Source organism: Leptodactylus fuscus, chromosome 9, assembly GCF_031893055.1.
Source record: "Leptodactylus fuscus isolate aLepFus1 chromosome 9, aLepFus1.hap2, whole genome shotgun sequence".
In the NCBI taxonomy this organism is placed as follows: Eukaryota; Metazoa; Chordata; class Amphibia; order Anura; family Leptodactylidae; genus Leptodactylus; species Leptodactylus fuscus.
Window position 1 is genome coordinate 64,262,221 of NC_134273.1, and position 23,181 is coordinate 64,285,401.

A 23,181-nucleotide genomic window follows, 5' to 3' on the forward strand; every position below is an offset into this window, starting at 1 on the left:
TTGCATAGGCTTTAGTTACACCACTGAGCACATCACTCACCTATTACATGCACACAGCACCCATTACTCACACAATTATAGCACCTGGCACTCACACACTGTAATAAGTGCATATTGCACAAGTCACATGTTTTTACCTTTTACACTTAATGTAGTTTAGCACCATCTGTTATATTTGAATATGTATCCGAAGATAAATTTCTAGAGTCTGTGAAAAATTTTAAAGAAGTTTTTATTTTGACACATACAAAAACACACCCAAAATGCTGCAAAAAATGCAATATATTTCTCTTCCACCTGGTCCCCAGGGTCATATGATGCTTTTCATCTTTCACAATGAAGGTAGCTATTTTAGGCAATTTGTCCGAAACAAATCCCTAAAGTTTAAAACCTGAAAAATTCAGGCCAAAATGGCGTTTGGTTTTATTCCATTAAGTTTCCAGTGATTGGCACAAGAATAATAGGCTGCAGGACTATTCTTGTCATCTAAACAGAAATGTAATGGAAATCTGAGGAGCATTATGGGATCTGTTAGGAAACCGATCCATCACAGCTGCCCTGGCTCCATTAGGATCAGAAGTCAGAGTCATAGTGTGAACAGAGTCTAATACCAAACCTTGAAGTAACTGCTAATATATTCATAGGACACTTAAGGTAAATCTAAAAGCACATCATAGACAAATATACAGGAAATAATACTTCTGGCTTTCAGTCTTCACATGGCAAGTCGAGCAAACATCACTATCGTTTTAAGATGGCAGTCCCTCCATACTGTACATCACTTAACGTTTTCACTATTCAGATGGCGAACAGAGCATAAATGAGCGCAGCGCTGCAGAGTAGAAGGTGGTGTAAGGCGGGAGCCTGAAAGAAAAAGCAGATCACGTAAAGAAAGAGTCAAACCTTCTCAGACATTACTGATATACACATTAGAACTTGTATACATCACGATACAGGTAGCAGTGAACGTATGACGTAAGTAGACGACAACACAGATAATACTCATATTGTGTCATCATTCACTGCCTGAATCTAACTTCTATTTGTTTAGAGGACACCAGCTAAATCTAGAATATGTACATGCAGACTTAGACCTGGTTCACATCTGCGTTCAGCGAGTCCACTTGGGGACCCTCTGAACGGAATACTGAACACATTAAAAAGCGTCGAGCAATGAAAGCACATAGACCCCATAGACTATAATGGGATCTGTGTGTTTTTGGCGCGGTGTCCACACAAGTCATACAGAGAGAAAAGTACTTTCTCTCCACAAGATTCATGTGGACACTGGGCAGAACACACGGATCCCATTATAGTCTATGGGGCCTTGTAGTCTATAGACCTTATTTTCATGAAACTTATAAATGGCTGCTGTCATTTTTAGAATGCTCTGAGCGTTTTTTTGATAGTTCATTTTAGCAGTCCGTCAAAAAATTGTCCATGTCCTACTATTGTCCCGTTTTACACATCCCTCAATTGACAGAAGCCTTGGATGGAATTGTGAAAATAGTGATATTCCAGCTCAGCTCCACTCTCTACACAACCTGTATATAGGCGTGGTACTGTTTCTAAAAGAAAGTATATATGCACATCCCTTAGGCCGGGTTCAGACGGGGTATTTTGGACCGGAATTTGACATGGAGGCTGCCTTAGATTCTGGTCCAAAATACGGGTAGCCATGACTGGATGCGGGTGCAGTGCATCGGCATCCAGTTGCGGCACTCCGATCCGGATTAGGCCCAAATGAATGGGCCTAGTTGGGAGGAGGGAGTGTCTTCAGGCGGATTTGCCTTGCGAATCCGCCTGAAGAATGAGCATGTCGCTTCTTTTTTCCGGGATTGATTTCTATGAGAGCCGGCTTTTTTTGGTCAGGAATTTGAGGGGAATTCGGCCTCAAAATCCTGACCAAAATACCCTGTGTGAACTCAACCTTATAAGGCCTCATTCACAGATGTGTGAGGTCCGCGTGGTTCACAGATAGTATCCCACCCTACTCATTTGTGGGTGATGGTGGGGTCTGTGTTGTCTGCGGTTGATCTGCTTTTTCTGTAAAAAAAAAACCCAAAAAACCCCAAAAAACAGATCAACTTTTTTTTGTTTAATTTTCCTTACTTTATACGTCTCTGGGTCTGTGAATAAAGGATCACACACGAATGCCATCGATTTTTTTTCACTGAGCCATAACTCATAAACTTTCAGTGGTTTGATGCATCAGTATCAGCGAGTAAAAGCGACATGCTGAGTGAAGGCATTGAAATGTATGAGTACGCATGCCTTCTGTGAAAATTGCAGATGGCAATGTATGGGATATGCAGACAAGAGAATAAGGCCCTATTTTATATATATTTTACAATGGTATTACCAAGAGTTGAGATCCTAGACCAGCAAGTGGGATGATATCGCTAAAGACGGTTGTCCAAATTATGTTCTTAGATTGCACCACTGTAGCCCTAAAGAACATTAAAGAAATCATGTTTAGTAGATTATATACTTGTCATACACTTAGGTTAAGGCCCCATGAAGTGAACCGCAACCAAAAACCGCTGTGAAAAAGCAGCGTTTTTTGGGGCGCCGCTTCTGCCACAGCAAAACACTGTGTTTTCATGCTGTGGGATTCCGGCCTAAAGAAATTTATTTGTGGACCTACTGCGCATGAGCCAAAAATATTTATAAAGCACATTAACATTTACTGCAGACAGATGTCTGTTACAAGATTTTAACAACGGACACTAGCTGAATCGTAAGCAATCCGTTAAAATTTCCATTTGCGTCAATGGGATTTTATTTTTCGTCCGTTTGTGTCCGATTACACTCACATCGGTTTCTTTCAAGCGGACAAAAAAAATTCCTACATGCAGGACTTTTCTGTCTGTTAGAAAAAATGGACAGCAAGTGTCCATTATTTTTTTAACATTGAAGTCTATGGGCAACAGATATATAAAGGACAGTAACTGATAGCCATCAGTTACTGATAGTTACTGATACAGTTACTACAGTTACTGATAGCCATCAGTTACTGTCCGTTTGTGTCCGTTATGATAGGTGTCCGTTTTTTCGGGTTTTTTTGTTTTTAAACAGACACCTTCAGAACAAAATCCAATGATAGTGTGATTCCTACCTAACTCTGAATTTTTATTGATCTGCCCACTAGTAAGGCCATAGCAGATTTCAAACTCATGAATGTCTATGGGTATATTCATATGGTTATATCTATGTCTGTCCAAATGGACAGAGTATGTCAGCTTTTTTGATGGGTGTGAAAAACTGTCCATAAAAAAGTAGACATGTGAATAGACCCATATATGGTTCCAAAATCGGCTTGTCGCCTGAACTCAGCATATCAACCCAACCTGCAGATAGATAGGCTACAGTCAGTGGAATCAAACAGTATTTTCCACTTATGAATTGGTGCCTTAATTCCCAAAATATTACTATTTTTGTCAATATGCAAATGAGCTCTCTAGAGCAATGAGGGTATGGGTGGGGGGAAGCGATCCTTACGGCCCAGAGATGATGTAGCCTGTGAGGAATGCCCTTATGACAGTGGGGAGATATTGGTGCTGAAATTAACAGCACCGATATCTCCAGCGCACTGTCCGCTTTCTAGCGGGATATAAAACCACATATTCATGAGGACTGTTGAGTCCCCCAACAATAGGTAAAACAGAGGATCGAAACTCCCCGTAAAGCCTGCTTGTGAATGAACTGCCAGTACACGTGTGCGAATCACTCTCTGTTCACTTCTATGGGGCTGCTGGGATTGATGTCCCCACTGTAGCCGAAAACCAAAGACTGGAGAGCACAAGAGCAGTATAGCAGGCTAGTAATAAGTATTTGGGATTTTTAAGCCATTCCCATCTCTCTTTGCGTCAATTGTTTTATTTCTTTGAACAGGAATGAACTTGTCAGTGGAGCCAGATACACAGTACATATCAGTAACGCCAGTCTAAAAACACTATTACCTGAACTAAGGGGATATTGTCACTCCTTAGGGAGAGAGAAGGAGTGACAATATCCCCTTAACCCTGTCTAAGCCTCTCACCTCTACCAGGTTATAGTCCTCTCTACATCGAGCTGAAGAGATCCAAGTAGATCGAAATAGCTGTCCTCGATTGAGAGACTATACCTGGTAATAATCATTGCAAACCAAAGGCCTCTTGGAAGGTCGGGCATGATGCTAAAGGGAGCAGCCATTATTGGGTTATTTCACTGGAATCCTGTCATAAAACAGGCTTGCACATTCCAGTGAGCGCCCTCTATTGGTTTGCAATACTGAGGCAGCAACTGTAATCCTACTTACATCATGGAAGGCAGATTTGCATATTCTTCCCATATTACCTGAACTGTAAGTCTGTAGAGGCTTTTCCCGTAGGAAGCCAGAGCACTGACACATTTGACTTCAAGATGGGAGATGTGTGAGACACCGCACTCTGTTAACACATTGCGACATATAAGCAAATAAAACAGGAGTAAGAATTGCGGATAAAGATTAGATTGTCTCAGTACAATATAGAACATCTTACATAGAATGTATAGCCCATGAAGACCTCCCCCTCAGGCATGGTTCACATCTGCGTTTGTGGAGTCCACTTGGGGAGCCCCCGAATGGAAACCTAATCTGCTTAAAAAACGTCACCTAAAGAAACCCTTGGACCCCATAGACTATAATGAGGTCCATGTGGTTTCCGCTCATTTTACGCACGAAAAATGCAGAGAGAAAAGTGCTGCTTGCTGCTTTTTTCTCGCTGTATTTTTCATGCGGAGAGGGGAACGGAATCTCCACATGCAGATATGAACCGAGCCTTAGGCCCGATTCACATCTCTGCATGGGTTTCCATTTGGGGAGTCCGCTTGGGGATCCCCCCTGAATGGAAACCTAATCCACATAAAAAAAAGCGGTTACCATGGGAAACCGTTGGATCTCATAGATTATCAGTTTCTGCACGATAAATGGAAGAAAAGTGCAGGTTGCAGGACTTTTCTCTCCACATCTTTCATGCGGAGAGGCGAACGGAATAACCCAAACACAGATGTGAACCGGGCCTTAGCCCACATTATATCCTGGGGCCAAACTTATAATTATAGATTTTCATTTTGTCATTTTTCACACTGGTATGTTGTGTCACTGGTAGAAGAGTAAGGGGCAGTTCACACGGAGTAAACTGGCGTGCAATGTCAGAGTTTGCGCACTCAAAAAAGATCCCATTGAATTCAATGGGGATTAGGATTGTATAACACGCGTTATTTTGCGCCCGTAATTTTGCGGCCGTAAAATTAAGGATGCAAAATTACCCGCCGTATACGATCGTAACCCCCATTGAAATCAATGGGATCTTTTTTGAGTGCGCAAACTCTGGCATGCGTATACGTGCCAGATTGTGCGCCAGTTTACTCTGTGTGAATTCAGCCTAAAGGAGTTATCTGGTTTTCAGTATTGTTGGCCTATCCTTAGTTCTGCAGTACCTACCCCAGCCACTAGAGTTTATATGGGGAGTAAGGAGAGCAGATCATAGTATCTGAACGAGAGCTGCGCTGTCTCAGTAAACGTCACCTATAGGGTCCAGGTGTCAGACCCACGCAGATCTTATAGAGATGGTCTGTCCTAAGGATAAGCCATCAAAACTAGAAACGGGATAACCCCTTTAAAGCTAAGGCTCTACATGGTGGAGAAGCCGCTTTTTTAGTTTTTGGGGCAAAACCAACAGACATAATAAAATGGATTTAAAAAAACTGCTGTAGTATTCTACTTCCACCTTTTCCTCTTCACCTTTTCTTTGATGATTTCCTTGTATCACTGACCTAAATTGTTTGCAAGCATTAGATTGTCATTGTTGCGCCACTGACTTTCCAACATTTTCTCATTATAATCCACATTTATAGATGTAGCTATGTTCTAAGATTTTTGCTCACATTTGGATGTTCTGCCTATTTCCTAATTTTTATTTTTATTTTTTGAATTTTTCATTTTTTTTTTTATCTTGGTTTTATTTTTGCATTTACTGTACACTGTGTACTGATTCATATAGGTAGACATGTTTCTGTGCAATATTTGATACATTATGGAAATACCTATCACATAAACTTTTCCCTTTTCTATTGTTTGTTAAAATTTCTTAAATTTAAATAATGAAGTGACTTGGCGACTTTAGATTGAATTTACCTCCTGAGTAGTACAGGTCAGGGTCTGGGCATCTGAGCTGCTGACTATGAATCTGCCCTGGGGTTTGTTACCATTGGGTGCACGAGCCTGAATCATGAAACCTTTGAAGTCGTCAGTAATGGGATGTTTGCGAAGAGTGACTATAAAATAAGACATAAAATTTAACTGCACACATTAGGACAGTGAATAGACAGGCAGACTAGATGTACATTTTTCCATCAGAGAAGATCTCAGTATGGACCATGGCAGCAATACCCAAATGATTCTATTCATACTTACAATTGAAGCACTGGGTTGAAGGTTTACTCGCCAACTATAATGCACTTAATAAATGAACTACCTTTTAATTGAAACATAATTATCCCCCACAATGCCGGCCACATATATATATATATATATATATATATATATATATTACTAGGTGGCGATCTGATCTCAATCTAGTCATTGGCTTTGGTCCTTCGTTTCAACAATTTTATCCTGTGAGTACATAAGAATTTCATCCTCCAACTGTATTTTTGTGCGCAGGGTTACCCATCCTCATCTCACCTGACCAGAAGAAGGAAAAGGGTGTTTGGATTGGGTCTTCTTTGGACCCTTAAAAATATGGTATATTCAAAAAACACAAGGTCAGACCCATGAAGATGCAACGCAGATTGTAAGCATGGTCACTTTCACTCTCTCCGCTACTTTGTCCCTCTTCATTCTATTTAGCACAAGGGTCTGTCCTTCATTTTGTTCCTTTTTACTTCTAGAAATGTTGTGCTTATATGCATGTCATTTCTGTTTCATCATGTAACTGTTTTCTGTAGTGTACTTTTGTATATTAAATCACACACTAATGTATTCTTAGCAGGCTCTTCATGTATCGCACAATTATTTGCATTTTTGGCTGCAAAGCAGAATATCACACAAGTATGGAAGAGGCCATCTAGACCCTTCTGGAAAGTAAAATCCTGACTGGATGGCTCTTTGATGAACAAAAAACCTATAGCACACCTCCAGTTATAGATAACGTCTCATTAATGAATAATCAGCGGGAACTCTGGAATAATCCCCCCCAAAGACCCTGAAAGACCAATGGAAGACATCCGCCCCGCATTCCTGCACACACTATTATGCCCCATAGTGGCCCCTACACAAACTATTATGCTTCATAGTATAGTGGCCCCTGTACACAGTATTATGACCCATAGTGGCTCCTATTCTTCAATGATGTACAGGACCTCAGGCAAGCAGGGGCAACGCATAAGGACACAAGCCCCAGCCCATATGATGTCTAGGATGTCACCAAGTAGGCCTGAAGCCTGTCAGAGCAAAGAGAGGTAAGTAATAGTGTTTTTTATGTTCCGCATTCCGCACCAGACACATTTATTTATGCCCAATTTACGCACTGTGAATAGAACATACGATTATAAGAACCTTTATAATATATCTTGATAAAGGAATCTTTTTTCTCTGTATTCAAGTCACATATACAACTCTACGGAGAGGGGGAGGAGGAGGAGGAGGTTGCTGGTGAGTTAATTGATTTATTGCCTCATTGTGTGCAGTGGTAAAGATACATCAGTGTCAATATATTATATATCTTATATATATATTATATTCTTACTTTACCTTCCCTGCCTTCTCAATCGCTGTGTATACAGCGCGCAATAAGTGCTGTATACACAGCTATGGGCGCCGCCATGATGGGATGGGGCCAATTACATGGGAAATCAGTCTCTAATACCAAAAAAAAAAAAAAAAATGATCAGATGTCTCCAAAGGTCTTTCATGACCTTATGGGGACACAATCTGAAAAAAATAAATAAAAAATAAATTAAAAAAATTACTAGAAAAGTTTAACAAATAATGTAAATAAAATAAATAAATAAAATAATACGCTAATAAAACGCCGTTATTAAAGGTTATTGCCCCACCCCCGACAACACCATATAAAATAAAAATTACCGTAACGGAGAGGAAAAACTATTTTATAAAGTTTTTCAGTAACACTTTGTGTTATTAAATTAAAAAAAAGAAAAGTGGAAACCAGATACAATTTCCCTCCTATTTTGTTTATATTTTCCCAAATACAAAAAAAATTAAAACACATTCAAAGATAAAAACAACATAAAAATGAGACATATGAGAAAAACGTTACAGCCCTCAAAACTGCACATACAAAAAAAAAAACCAAAAACGTGTCTGGTCCTGGACCACAAATTGGCCTGGTACTGAAGTGGTTAATTTTTTTTTTTTTTGATTACTTGCAGTTCCCACACAGGGTTTATAAGAGCCTCACTTCCAGACATAAAAGCAGAAGTATTACCTTCCCATATATTTGACAAATTCATCTCGTACAGTGCACAATATTTCCATGACCCAACAAATATTAAGAAATATTAATGTTTCACTTCCCCGTTGCGTTTTCCCATTTCAGTTGGTTACACGAGCAGAGATGCTGAAGCAATATCTTGCAAAAGGCCTAATGAGGTTTCTAAAGCTATACAACCTCAAGAAACCCATTTGTTCAATAGTAATGTCCCAAAAATTCAGATCTTAAATTTACACTATGCAATTTTTGTCTTTCTGTGTATACAAAAAAAAAAAAAAAAAAAAAAAGCTAAAAAGATCCAGAAAAGGAGCTTAAAGGGTTAATCTTCTGGATTTTCTTTTAACGTAAATGTATCACATCAGATATGAATTCATGGGCAATAATATTATCTATTATTAAATTGATCACTTACCTATGAATCCTAATCCCTCTGTATGGTTAACACTAGAGAAGCTGAGACTGTATAAAGAAAAAGAAGGCTGAGCGTCCACGCCGTGTTGGGGTATCATGGTCTCGCAAGCCTTTTCCACGTTTCCATTTGGAAACCCATTGGAATGTATGGGAAAAAACACGAGCAATAGTAATGTATAGATTCTCATAGGAAGATCCATCTTAGCAAAACACTGTGGGGGATAGAAATACAACATTTAGTACTTGACATGTAACATGTGGGTACTTATATATGCTTATTTTGTTTAGGTTCAATTGTATAATTTCAATAACCTGATAGTAAATAAGGGATACGCATCCTAAGAGCAATAGAAGAAGTTACTCACCTCCTGGCGCTCCGTGTATGGGATTGTGCAGTTGCACTGGTTCTAGTTCCTTTTGCTCTTCTCCACCCTCTGATGATTCACTATAGTCCTACACTTATTTCATAAGGTTGTGAAATCTGGGGTCATATTATTAAGGAGCAAACAAAATATATTAAAGTGCACTAAAACTCAACTTTTATTAATGTATTTTAAAAGTTCAGAACGGCATAATAAACTACCGTCCATATAAAGGGGATATTGAAACAACAGTAGAGTAGGGTAATATTCTAATGGCTGTATTAGATACTGTGTCAACCTACAGATGCAGCTCAGTCTTTTAGTCAATTCCCTTCAATACAATTCCCACCCTCCATGCATGAGACAGCAGGACTAGTACCAGAACCTAGGGGGCACTAAAATCTCCTCTATTGTCAATAAGAGGTTAAGAACAATAAGCCCACCCTAATTCCAATGTTTGCTAGTACTTATGTTTGCTAGTGTTTATCTAGCTAGGGAAGACCACAAGCATACATCTGGTAATTAGCAAGTTACACACAGCCAAAGTATCTATAGGGTTAAATTTCCCCCAATGCTTTAACCTACTCCACACACAAACACACGACTCAAATGGTATACATATAACTAGTAATGCAGCCTAACGGTCCGTTTCCCCGACCAAAGTCAGTTCATCAGAGGCTTTTTTATGCACATTGATAGTGCTAATGATATTTGTATAGCATTGAATTATAGCGTGTAGCCGCTTGTCGGCTGTGATGTATAGCCGCATTGGCGGCTGGTAATGCTTGTTACTTATACCAAACAAGCCCCACCCCTCTTGGTGACGTCAGAGTGGGCGTGCCCAATCAGATGACTCGCACCATACTATGTCACCTCTCCTATTGGTGCCCTGAGCTCCGGCTCAATGCCGCCACTCAAAATCACACCCAACAGGGTATAACAAAAACCCACCCCATATGGGGGCGTAAACTAACAACGCACAAGCGTCATAGTAACCCCAGATATAATATCGCGGACCACCTCAAACAAGGTACAAATCCACACAGATAACCAAAAGCACCCAGTCCGTTACCAGAGTAGAACCAATGGTGGAAGAAAACAAATAAAATACACCAAAATAAGGTATATAGGTAGAATAAAACTAATATAGAAAGGGGACCATTATGTTTGCATACACATCTATCTGAACCAGATGAATACATACATAGGTAGGTATATAAAAGATAGAAATAAATACCAATTCCAAGCATGCCTAATCCATATAGGTAAGTACGCACATGATGAAAAACAAATGGATGACTATTAATGTTAAAGGAGAGTACAAACACACTTGCACCAATCACTGACCAGGGAATCAGAATGCATACTATTCAAAGGAAGCTACTGTATGAAATCACTTCATTAAGCCCCCTAGGCTGCACCGTATCCAAGAGGAAGGTCCAACGGGCTTCTCTCTGTAGGACCTTTCGATCAAAGTCCCCCCCTCTCAAAGATCTTGTGACCACTTCAATTCCTTGAAATTTGAGGTTAGAGACATCCCCCTCATGATATTCCCAGAGGTGTCTTGAAATTGGTGTAGGCTTTTTACGTAAGGTATCATTGATATGTTCCCTTATCCTCCTGCGGAACTCCCTTGTGGTTTTCCCCACATACTGGAGTCCGCAGGAGCAAGTAGCCAAATATACAACCCCAGTGGTCTTACAGTTAATGAATTGGCGAATGCAGAAATCCCTGCCAGCATTGGTGCACTTAAATTTACCTCCCCTCAAGATATGTTCACAGGCTCTACATGAACCACAAGGAAATGTATCCCTCGTTGTCCGGGCAATCTGGTCCAGCCACGTAGACTCCGTTCTCATGGGACTCAAGTGGCTATGGACCAATTTATCTCGTATATTGGGACCCCTCCTAAATGTTATATTAGGACGCGGCCCAACCAACTCTCCAAGAAGCGGATCGGTACTCAAAATGCCCCAGGCGTCACTCAGAATCTTTTTAACACTCTCTGCCGCCTGGTCATACGTTGCTATAATCCGCGTTTGTGTACATTTCTCCGTTACATAGTTTGATACCCGGGGATTCAGTAATGATGTACGGTCCACCGTGAAAGCATGATGGTAAGCTTTCTTCAAGACCCCATCAGGGTATCCACGTCTCCTAAACCTACCCTGTAGGTCCCTCGCCATCACCCTGAAATCGGAGATTTCCGAACAGTTTCTGCGTAGCCTAAGGTATTGACCTTTCGGGATACCAGCACGAAGCGGTGCCGGGTGACAACTATCCCACAGGAGCAATGAGTTCGTAGAAGTTGGTTTCCTGTGAACGGTCGTGCGTAATTGACCAGACGGTCCCTTACTAATGGTCAAGTCCAAGAAAATGATTTTATCAGCACTAATCTCGGACGTAAAGAATAGGCCTAGATCATTTTTATTCAACGCCCGGACCATGGAGAGAAATTCCTCCTCTGGTCCGTCCCAAAGAATCAAAATATCATCGATGAAACGGACCCAGAGGAGAATATAGTTGGTCCATCTCACCATGGTCTCAGAGAATACGACCTCCCTCTCCCACCAGCCCAGGTAGAGATTTGCAAAGCTGGGGGCACAAGGGCTCCCCATCGCAACTCCCCTGAGCTGGTGGAAGAGGTCCCCATCAAATGCGAAACAATTTCGCTCCAACACAAATCGGAGCAAGTCCATCACAAAGGAGTTGTGTTCCAACATATAATTACCCCTTGTGGCCAAAAAGCTCTCTACCGCTACATATCCCTTGGTATGGGGAATAGAGCCATATAAGGACTCCACGTCCAAACTGGCCAGCCTGACGTCAGGGGACACCTGGATGCCCTCCAGACGACGGAGGACATCCATGGTGTCCCTAACGTATGATGGAAGGCTGACCACAAAGGGACGTAAGATATCATCCACGTAGAGGCTTGCTCCCTGTGTCACTGAGCCGATACCAGCCACTATGGGGCGTCCCTTTAGGGGACTCAGCCCCTTGTGAATTTTAGGCAACGCGTAGAATGTTGCCTGTATTGGAAAATTTGGTAACATGAAGTCATACTCAGATTTATTAATAAGGCGATTAGCCAGGCCCCTATCCAGGATAAGTTTTAATTCATCCCGAAAACCTGCCACTCTCTCAAATCTGATCTTTTCATATCCAATAGAATCAGACAATATGGACCGACACATGTCAACGTATTGTGACCTATCCAGGATTACAAGGTTACCGCCTTTGTCAGAAGGCTTGATAATTATATCTGGGCACTCCTCCAAATTTCGTAGAGCTCTTTTTTCGGACTGTGTTAAATTCATCCCAAGGGTATTCATATGGCCTCCTGCCCTTAATTTATTGATCTGTTCAGTGACCACCCTTAGGAAAATGTCAGCAGCCCCCTCGTCACTCATTGGAGGACTTTTTTTTGGATGGTGGACGTCTCTGGGTGAATGGTCCCTCCCCCAAAGGTCTCTGTCCTTCCTCCAATAAATCCCCCAAAATATTAAGTGACACCAAGTCTTCCTCAGTAACCCCCAATTCCTCACACTTGCGTTTATCTGATAGTTTGAAAAATTGTTTCCATTTCAGTTTACGCACAAATAGGTTAATGTCCTTAACCCAAGTGAATGGGTCAAAATTAGGAGTGGGCACAAATGTCAACCCCTTCTTCAACACCCTGATTTCATCTGTTGTAAGTGTTTTACTAGAAAGGTTGATTATCTGCATTTCATCACTCCCTGTAACCACTCCCACACCATCAACAACTATTTGCGGTTTCTCAGCAAGTAATCTGAAATCGGGGGGCCTTGGGCCAAAAAATTGCTCCTAGTGGCTATACCCCTGCCTCGTCTATTCCTTGAACGGTCACGTTGGTTCCTATTAGGAGATCTTATACCAGTGTCAGTTCTGGATGTGGTGGAAATGTCAGTTTTCTCCCTCCTATTGCCCCTCCTCCGACTATCTGAATCAGATCCCTCACAATCTGAGGATGAAATTTCAGTGTCAGGTTGTTTGTTGACACCCGTCTGTGATTTAGCAGAGTAATCAAAAACTCTACCTTCTCTAAAATCAGTTAAATCTCTCCTATATTGAAAATGTTTCCTTTCTTTCGTAAAAGAGACAAATTTTTCAATAGTTTGCTGCAAAACAACTTCTTTACGTTCATACTCTTGATTGCTCTCAAATTTCCTAACTGCCTCTATATTCTCTTTTAAGGCAGTAGAAGTTTTCTCAAAGACAGCTTTTTCCTCCTCCAGCAAAAGACCCATGAATTTTAAAGAGGCCTCTATAGAATGCTTCTCCCATTTTGCCATAAACTCAGGAGATTTAATCCTTGCAGAAGGGAGTAGGTTAATCCTAAATCCCCTAGGGACAATACAGTCCTTGAGATAAACCTCTAAAGTATGTATCTCCCAGAATGAACGTAAATTCTCCTTATACACACGAGTAAGTTGTCTAAATGCAGCACCTATACTCAGAGTCTGTGTTTGTACAGGTAGATCTGATTCAGTGAAAACTTCCTTGGTGTCATTCAGCCATCTGTCATGGTCAATGGCCCCTGCCAAAAATCCTGCCATATCCAGGTAGATACACCAATATTAGACAAACAAACTAAAGAAAAAAAATTTTTTTGGTTGGTGCACTATAGTTCAAGGAGCAAACAAAATATATTAAAGTGCACTAAAACTCAACTTTTATTAATGTATTTTAAAAGTTCAGAACGGCATAATAAACTACCGTCCATATAAAGGGGATATTGAAACAACAGTAGAGTAGGGTAATATTCTAATGGCTGTATTAGATACTGTGTCAACCTACAGATGCAGCTCAGTCTTTTAGTCAATTCCCTTCAATACAATTCCCACCCTCCATGCATGAGACAGCAGGACTAGTACCAGAACCTAGGGGGCACTAAAATCTCCTCTATTGTCAATAAGAGGTTAAGAACAATAAGCCCACCCTAATTCCAATGTTTGCTAGTACTTATGTTTGCTAGTATTTATCTAGCTAGGGAAGACCACAAGCATACATCTGGTAATTAGCAAGTTACACACAGCCAAAGTATCTATAGGGTTAAATTTCCCCCAATGCTTTAACCTACTCCACACACAAACACACGACTCAAATGGTATACATATAACTAGTAATGCAGCCTAACGGTCCGTTTCCCCGACCAAAGTCAGTTCATCAGAGGCTTTTTTATGCACATTGATAGTGCTAATGATATTTGTATAGCATTGAATTATAGCATGTAGCCGCTTGTCGGCTGTGATGTATAGCCGCATTGGCGGCTGGTAATGCTTGTTACTTATACCAAACAAGCCCCACCCCTCTTGGTGACGTCAGAGTGGGCGTGCCTTAGGCTACGCAGAAACTGTTCGGAAATCTCCGATTTCAGGGTGATGGCGAGGGACCTACAGGGTAGGTTTAGGAGACGTGGATACCCTGATGGGGTCTTGAAGAAAGCTTACCATCATGCTTTCACGGTGGACCGTACATCATTACTGAATCCCCGGGTATCAAACTATGTAACGGAGAAATGTACACAAACGCGGATTATAGCAACGTATGACCAGGCGGCAGAGAGTGTTAAAAAGATTCTGAGTGACGCCTGGGGCATTTTGAGTACCGATCCGCTTCTTGGAGAGTTGGTTGGGCCGCGTCCTAATATAACATTTAGGAGGGGTCCCAATATACGAGATAAATTGGTCCATAGCCACTTGAGTCCCATGAGAACGGAGTCTACGTGGCTGGACCAGATTGCCCGGACAACGAGGGGTACATTTCCTTGTGGTTCATGTAGAGCCTGTGAACATATCTTGAGGGGAGGTAAATTTAAGTGCACCAATGCTGGCAGGGATTTCTGCATTCGCCAATTCATTAACTGTAAGACCACTGGGGTTGTATATTTGGCTACTTGCTCCTGCGGACTCCAGTATGTGGGGAAAACCACAAGGGAGTTCCGCAGGAGGATAAGGGAACATATCAATGATACCTTACGTAAAGAGCCTACACCAATTTCAAGACACCTCTGGGAATATCATGAGGGGGATGTCTCTAACCTCAGATTTCAAGGAATTGAAGTGGTCACAAGATCTGTGAGAGGGGGGGACTTTGATCGAAAGGTCCTACAGAGAGAAGCCCGTTGGACCTTCCTCTTGGATACGGTGCAGCCTAGGGGGCTTAATGAAGTGATTTCATACAGTAGCTTCCTTTGAATAGTATGCATTCTGATTCCCTGGTCAGTGATTGCTGCAAGTGTGTTTGTACTCTCCTTTAACATTAATAGTCATCCATTTGTTTTTCATCATGTGCGTACTTACCTATATGGATTAGGCATGCTTGGAATTGGTATTTATTTCTATCTTTTATATACCTACCTATGTATGTATTCATCTGGTTCAGATAGATGTGTATGCAAACATAATGGTCCCCTTTCTATATTAGTTTTATTCTACCTATATACCTTATTTTGGTGTATTTTATTTGTTTTCTTCCACCATTGGTTCTACTCTGGTAACGGACTGGGTGCTTTTGGTTATCTGTGTGGATTTGTACCTTGTTTGAGGTGGTCCGCGATATTATATCTGGGGTTACTATGACGCTTGTGCATTGTTAGTTTACGCCCCCATATGGGGTGGGTTTTTGTTATACCCTGTTGGGTGTGATTTTGAGTGGCGGCATTGAGCCGGAGCTCAGGGCACCAATAGGAGAGGTGACATAGTATGGTGCGAGTCATCTGATTGGGCACGCCCACTCTGACGTCACCAAGAGGGGTGGGGCTTGTTTGGTATAAGTAACAAGCATTACCAGCCGCCAATGCGGCTATACATCACAGCCGACAAGCGGCTACACGCTATAATTCAATGCTATACAAATATCATTAGCACTATCAATGTGCATAAAAAAGCCTCTGATGAACTGACTTTGGTCGGGGAAACGGACCGTTAGGCTGCATTACTAGTTATATGTATACCATTTGAGTCGTGTGTTTGTGTGTGGAGTAGGTTAAAGCATTGGGGGAAATTTAACCCTATAGATACTTTGGCTGTGTGTAACTTGCTAATTACCAGATGTATGCTTGTGGTCTTCCCTAGCTAGATAAATACTAGCAAACATAAGTACTAGCAAACATTGGAATTAGGGTGGGCTTATTGTTCTTAACCTCTTATTGACAATAGAGGAGATTTTAGTGCCCCCTAGGTTCTGGTACTAGTCCTGCTGTCTCATGCATGGAGGGTGGGAATTGTATTGAAGGGAATTGACTAAAAGACTGAGCTGCATCTGTAGGTTGACACAGTATCTAATACAGCCATTAGAATATTACCCTACTCTACTGTTGTTTCAATATCCCCTTTATATGGACGGTAGTTTATTACGCCGTTCTGAACTTTTAAAACACATTAATAAAAGTTGAGTTTTAGTGCACTTTAATATATTTTGTTTGCTCCTTGAACTATTGGGGGTGCACCAACCAAAAAAATTTTTTTTTTCTTTAGTTTGTTTGTCATATTATTAACTACGAGGCAGAGAACAATACATAATTAAACTTATGTCTAAGCAATAATTGAATCTTTGCCAAGTTCAGACAGGTAATGATCTAATAAATCACAAAAAGCCCTACACAGCCTCAGTGGTGACAGGTAAAATTTGCTGTGTACAAACATGTATTGTAGGTGTCAGGAACTGATTTCACTAGGCCTCAAACCTTTTACTTCCCAGCTAGGTTTTACATCCTTAACCATTATTCTTTTGAAGAAGCCTTTTTGTCAGTGACTAAAGTCTTGTGGGCCTGGGTGCAAACTTTTCTCTGGGGTCCCCTACCCCCTTCCTAGAGCAAATAGTGGCAGTTATGAAGCGATATCTTAGATACTTGAAAGGGGTACAGCTTTAGTACCCGCAACTGCAGTTATCAAGAATATAGTTAGTGAGCAGCGCAGCGCCCGGCATGTAAACAATACTGGGACAGTTTTACATGCTCCACAGTGGACCCCACACAGTATTATGTGCTCCACAGTGGCCCCAAACAGTATTATTTGCTCCATAGTGACCCCCAAACAGTATTACATGCTCCACAGTGGCCCCCAAACAGTATTACATGCTCCACAGTGGCCCCCAAACAGTATTACATGCTCTACAGTGGCCCCACATAGTATTATATGCTCCACAGTGTCCCCACACAGAATTATATGCTCCACAGTGTCCCCCACACAGAATTATATCCTCACCAGTGGCCCCACACAGTATTATGTGCTCACAGTTCCCCCCCTAAGAGCCAAACCCACCATTCTCTTCTCTTGCTCATACACAACCTACAACCCCATATAGCCCTCTTGCCCACACAGCCTGCACCCCCATGTCACCCTCTTGCTCACACACTTAGCCTGCACTCCCAGTCAGGCTCCTTTCCATTAACAATATGTATAACAGTCAGGGAACAAGGCTTTCCCCAACCACTGTCATGGTGGTTTGGACATTTCCAGCTGGTCATGGGCCCTGTACTCCTCCAGGACTGGTCATGGTCGCACTCCCAGCGAGCATGATCATTACGCCACTGTTTTTTGGTCTTTGCTTTGCTAAGCCTGGTCCTTTCTATTGCAGTAATTGGCTTCTGGATGAGTGCTCTGTGGCTAATCACAGTATAACAATCCCTATATAAGCCCACAGTTTACTCCATCTTGTGCCTGATTATTCTGGCCATCTACTTCCTGTTGGCCCTGATCCTCACCACTACTCTAGTCCTCCTGAGTACCCCATCCTGCATACCCCATCCTGCATATGTCTTACCAAGGTTGTGTTTTACTCCTGAGGTACTAATCCTGCTATTTAGCTCTTCTTCTCCTACTTTTAAAGTACTGTGCCATTGCCTCACCAATTGGACTCCAGATTGGACAACTAGCATCATTATAGTAGGTCAGGCAAGAACAGGATCAAAGGACTTAATAAACCTTGGTAAACATACTAAAAGCTTGATCCACATGTGGTGCAATAATGATTGACTTAACCAGCCCATCTCCAGAGTCGTGTTCAGTAAATGGTGCTCTTTATGGAACAGAGCTCGTTCTTCTTAAAGGGATTGTCCAGGAATTGGAGGAAACTATGGGGCAGCTGGGAGATATATAAATATATGTGTGTGTGAGTGTGTGCACGCGCAAAAGGATACTCAGCTGTCCCCAGTTCTCCTTTCTCCACCGCAGGTGTTTGGTTTGTATCGTGTTGGAACCGTGTTGCCTGAATTTCTGCACCTGATATGTCCATGGAGACCAATCAGTGGCTTCAGCAGTCACTAGTAAGTAACCTCTGATATATGTGAATAAATATTACCAGTCCCTCCTCCAGCCGCCTGACAGGTTGCTCCAATTCCTGGACAAGCCCTTTAATTTAGGAAAATGATTTTTCTAATCTGTAGTAGGTGTTGACAAGAAAAGCCATCACCATCGAGTCTTAGTGAGGATTAGATTACTAGAAGCTTAGCTTTCTAGAAGGTTTACTTTGTATTTTCACCAAGTACTTAGTTTTAGTTACAAACCCTTATATATTTTTAAGGTCAAATTTCCACTTTGGATACAACAGTTACTGTTATTATTTTAGGTCGTATAACCAAAGGGCACCAAGGAGGGGGTGAAGGTTCCCCGCTACCTGTGCCATGAAGGGAAACTGGAAACTTGGGGATCATAACCCCCATTGGGAACAATGGTGACGGCCATATGTTTTGCCATCCAGCTTTCCCTAGTCACAGATATAAATATGGACTTAGTACATGAAGTAGGTGACACAGGAACACTCATACATGGGAAATAGGGGCATGTATGGACTGATATAGTTTATTAGGCTCTGACCCACTATATATAAACCAAACTTAATCCACGTGGTCCGGATTTAACTGAAGGTTTATCTTTGTCTAGATGCTACGTGCTGTTCTATTTGGCTTCAAATAAGCATATGCGGGCACTGTTTCGACACGCTAATGTCGTTATCTAATAGATTGCTTCATATGTGCCATGTATGATAATATCCAGGTAAGGTCCAGTATTCTGAGCAGTTACATTTACACAGCGGCGACATTTACTAATAGACCATGTAATAGACTAGACAATCTTATACTACACCAGATTTATCATAGTGGCTGATACTGGATTATAAGTCTGACTATTCTTTACGCTGACTAGTCTGAGTGTATATCACAAATTCTATGGCATATTTTGACTTGTACTGGGGTGCCCATTGTTGCAGGCAGACCACTTTTGACTCAACTCACACTCCTTGCCTAGCTACGCAGAAAAATGTTCTAGAAGTAAATTTGCCTAAAATTACCTTTCTGATGCCAAAACTCAGGCACAACCACTACAGTAGAGTCACTTCAGTGTGTATGGGCAATGTATAGAGACAATCTAATGTAATGTTACAAAAGAGGTAATAAAAGTGAATCAGTAAGTGCAATGTATCTCATCCTGCAATAAACAAGCCCTGATACAGCAATGTCTGCAGAAAGGTACAACAGCACTGGCACATGAGGGGTTAACTCCCCAGCTGCATCTGTCACCATGGTAACTGCAGCTGCTTACAGCCAATAGGATCGCTGGATCTGAATTTGAAAAAACCAGTTGTCCGGCGTCAGTTACTGGTCAGTGATGGGAGGAGATGGACGTCTACATGCCGGGCTCTGTACTGCTCATCACTTCATGGGGACGTCTGTGGTAAGAGATCTGAGTATAACACCGAGGATCCTAAGACATGGCCAGACATTACACAGAACATACTACAGGGGGCGACTGTTAGTAAAGGTGCGGGATTAGTCTCTGTACACATGAGCTTCTCTGCACATCATTCTTTATAGGACAGATAAGAAACCTTCAGTTTCATACTTGGGTCCTCTTCCTGATTTTGTGAAAGCAGTTCCCATAGCAAACAGTCTGGGGTAGCGAGCCCCTCCCTGTTTTCTCCGCTATGGTCAATTCGTAGCAGCCCCTACGTCTGCAACTATTCTCAACGAGGTGAGGGCAACGTCCTGTGAGGGAGGAGGTGTCAATGCCTGATGACAAATTCTCACCCACAAGTGTGATCTGAAATTGTACTTTGAGATTCTGGACACCTGGAAATGTATCATCCACAGCAGCTAATCAAATGATCATTGCAATACACTCAACAAATGACCTTCATTGCGGTTAAACGTTCAGAACAAGTTACAGCAAAACTTGCAATCCTGCACTTCTCTGCCTCAGTGTGATACTCTAGTTGATCAAGATTCTGAGGACATCTAAAATCTATCTCCACCGGATGACACAAACTTATTTTCCTCAATATCACTCAATCACAGTTTAGCATTCTCAATCCAGTACTTTTCAATTTCAACCTGGCTCTATCACTTTAACAAATATTTCATATTCTTCTAATCGGCAAGCATTAATCCCAATCTGCAATGTGGACAAAATATTTACAACAATATCCCACATTGGTGTCTGCATTTTCTTGCTATGCAAATGCTTAAAAATGTACTGAATAATAACAGTCCAACAATTGTTAAAGCAAAACCTTCTAGACCGGGAACAAATAATGCATATTAGTGTGTTAGTGACATGCATTAATGTTGCTTCGACTTTAAACAGCAAAAACATGAAACACAGACACAGACATGTTGCACTGAGAGGAAACCCTCCCCCGTTCTCCCCCTCTGCAGAAGTTAACTCTTCAACAAAGAGGCGAAGGATATCCAGACAAACAGGTCAAAAAAAGATGAAAACTGAATTTAATCAAAAAAACAAATATTGGAGAGTGTTCTTAATGTCTTGGTGGCAAGTTTACCCATAAAATATTCTTTTGGCCAGATGCCAAGAGACCACACCTAAATTCAGGCACCCACATACGCTCACATAGTCTCATTCAAGGAGTCTTAATGTCCATGAAACAAACAACATACGATCATACAACAAATAGAACAAGAAGTCAAGAAGATACCTTATCTTATACAATAGCAACAACTATTTTTTTCCCTAATTGGCAGCAGCACAAACAAACACACACTACTCAACTCAAGTCTGTAAGTAGAATCTTTCCGACAAAAATCAAAACAGCAATAGCCAAATCAAACAGTTAACTCCTTCCTGCTGTCAAGACACGTTAATCAATCTACATAACATAACTTCTAAACCACTTCTGATCACATACAGTACGTGCAACCACATCCCACAATAACATACAATGGTACCAAAACATGTTACAGACAAACAGAAGACATAAAAGAATAAAAGAGACAGACAGAAAAGAAGATATACATCTGAGTATACAATCCACCTGGGGTGCATGCCTTGTGGTCCCTCCAATGAACTGATAGGAGCATTACTCTCTACCAAAGGAAAGCACAGTGGGGCATTGCCCTCACTTACCTAGGATATATGCGTTCCTCTGACAGAGAAGCAACCCCCCCACACCTAGTCCACCAAAGGGTTAATTGGCATTATGCCCGCATTCTCCACCAAGCTGTTAGAGTTGTCATGGTTGTCAGGTATCTTACCCCAGGACCGACCAGGTAGATTGCACAGTCAGACATTACAGACAGATACACAAGTCATACTTCTGTGTGTCCGGACAGAGCTCTGCAAAGTTCCGCCCAGAGACCGTTTATTTTATAGCATTCAAATACAAAAACCAATTCATCATAATAATGACATAATCCTGGCTCATGATATACTTATGGATATGATTTCATACAAATTCTAAGTAAAAGGGATGCGGAATGAGGGTATTTCCGGAACTGACTTCTTCCACAATTGTGTTTGACCACATGCTATACTCCCTCTTCCTAGATCCATTACCACACATCCTTTAACTCTGTATAAATGTGATAAATGTCTAAGAAAAGATATGTGTATTAGGTTATGGAACAGCAACTTGTTTTGCTCATCTACTGAGAGTACAAAAGTTCATATAAAGGTAACATATGATCCAAAATGGAGTCACTACTGTTGAGCTCAAGTAAGCTAACTATAAGATTACTCTATCACCATTAATGTCTCCTCTCATTTCTGTAAGATTTTCCTATGGCCACTGTCATCAGTTGTCGCCTGTTGGGTTGTTATGGGGCGGCAGAATAGCGCAGTCAGCTCTGCTATTCTATATAGTGATAGACGTGAGATCTTCTGATTTATTATATAATATGTGATATAAAACCCATCAGATATAGAACAATCCCCCTCTATACATGTTATACTAGTGTCATATATCCGTATCTGGTACAAATAACTGAGCGGACCTGACACCGCCAGACACCGCACCCCCATATACAGGATTATTATATTATACCCTATTACATGACTGGTTATTTCTATAATATGTGATATAGTACAAGGTCATATTGGGGTTCCGGCACCACCAGAGGAGATGTCCGTGTGAAATCTATGTATATATGCATGTCATGTCCATGTGTGATGTATGTATATAGTGATGTATGTAGATTCAAATGTGTGTGATGTACGTATATAATGAACTATATATAGTATATTTTTATATATATGTTTAGAAATGTCTGTAATTAGTGACCACTTTTAACAAACATAACTCTATTCTAATTGTGTACTATACTGTATATATTCTATAGAAATGTCCATATGTATTGTAGATATAAATATGTATGTAAATAGTGTACACCGATGAAATATATATTTTTATATACAGTATGTGTAAGGCTATGTTCCCATCTGCATCTCTATTAAGAGCCTCCGTTCCAGAGTTCATCTAAAATCCTGCATTGCTGAAACGCAGATTTTTTTGTTGCAGATTTTTCTGCATTTTTTTGAGCCAAAGCCCGGAGAGGATTGAGCAGAAGGTAGAAGTGTAAGAACTTCCTATATATTTGCCATTCCTTTTGTAGCCATTCTTGGCTTTGGCTTAAAAAAAACGCAAGAAAATCTGCAACAAAAAAACGCTGT

At 41.1% G+C, this 23,181-nt stretch overlaps 1 protein-coding gene across 6 annotated transcripts; it reads right to left on the minus strand.

Annotated features, from left to right (window-relative positions):
- Window positions 1-215: 215 nt before the first annotated feature.
- LOC142217820 (putative ferric-chelate reductase 1) lies at window positions 216-21,998 on the minus strand. Of its 6 annotated transcripts, none has more exons than XM_075286137.1 (7): window positions 21,828-21,995; window positions 9,257-9,372; window positions 8,893-9,103; window positions 6,161-6,300; window positions 4,339-4,430; window positions 2,363-2,450; window positions 216-864 (listed from the first exon to the last, which is right to left on the minus strand). In XM_075286137.1, exons 3-7 carry the CDS (start codon window positions 9,089-9,091, stop codon window positions 799-801), a joined length of 585 nt encoding a protein of 194 aa, XP_075142238.1. In that variant the 5' UTR covers window positions 9,092-9,103; window positions 9,257-9,372; window positions 21,828-21,995; the 3' UTR covers window positions 216-798. The 6 variants fall into 6 exon arrangements, with proteins under 6 accessions (XP_075142238.1, XP_075142236.1, XP_075142237.1 ...); XM_075286135.1 differs by having other exon boundaries at window positions 19,753-21,838; XM_075286136.1 differs by lacking the exon at window positions 21,828-21,995 and adding an exon at window positions 18,420-19,741.
- Between the last annotated feature and the right edge of the window lie 1,183 nt (window positions 21,999-23,181).

Excerpts from the sequence above, each read along its gene's own strand:
- LOC142217820 (XM_075286134.1), bottom strand. The coding sequence starts at position 21,803 with ATGTCTGACTGTGCAATCTACCTGGTCGGTCCTGGG. Across the intron at positions 6,301-8,892 it reads AGAGGGATTAGGATTCATAG|TCACTCTTCGCAAACATCCC; the intron begins GTAAGTGATCAA and ends CTTATTTTATAG. Across the intron at positions 4,431-6,160 it reads TGACCTGTACTACTCAGGAG|AGTGCGGTGTCTCACACATC; the intron begins GTAAATTCAATC and ends ATGTGTTAACAG.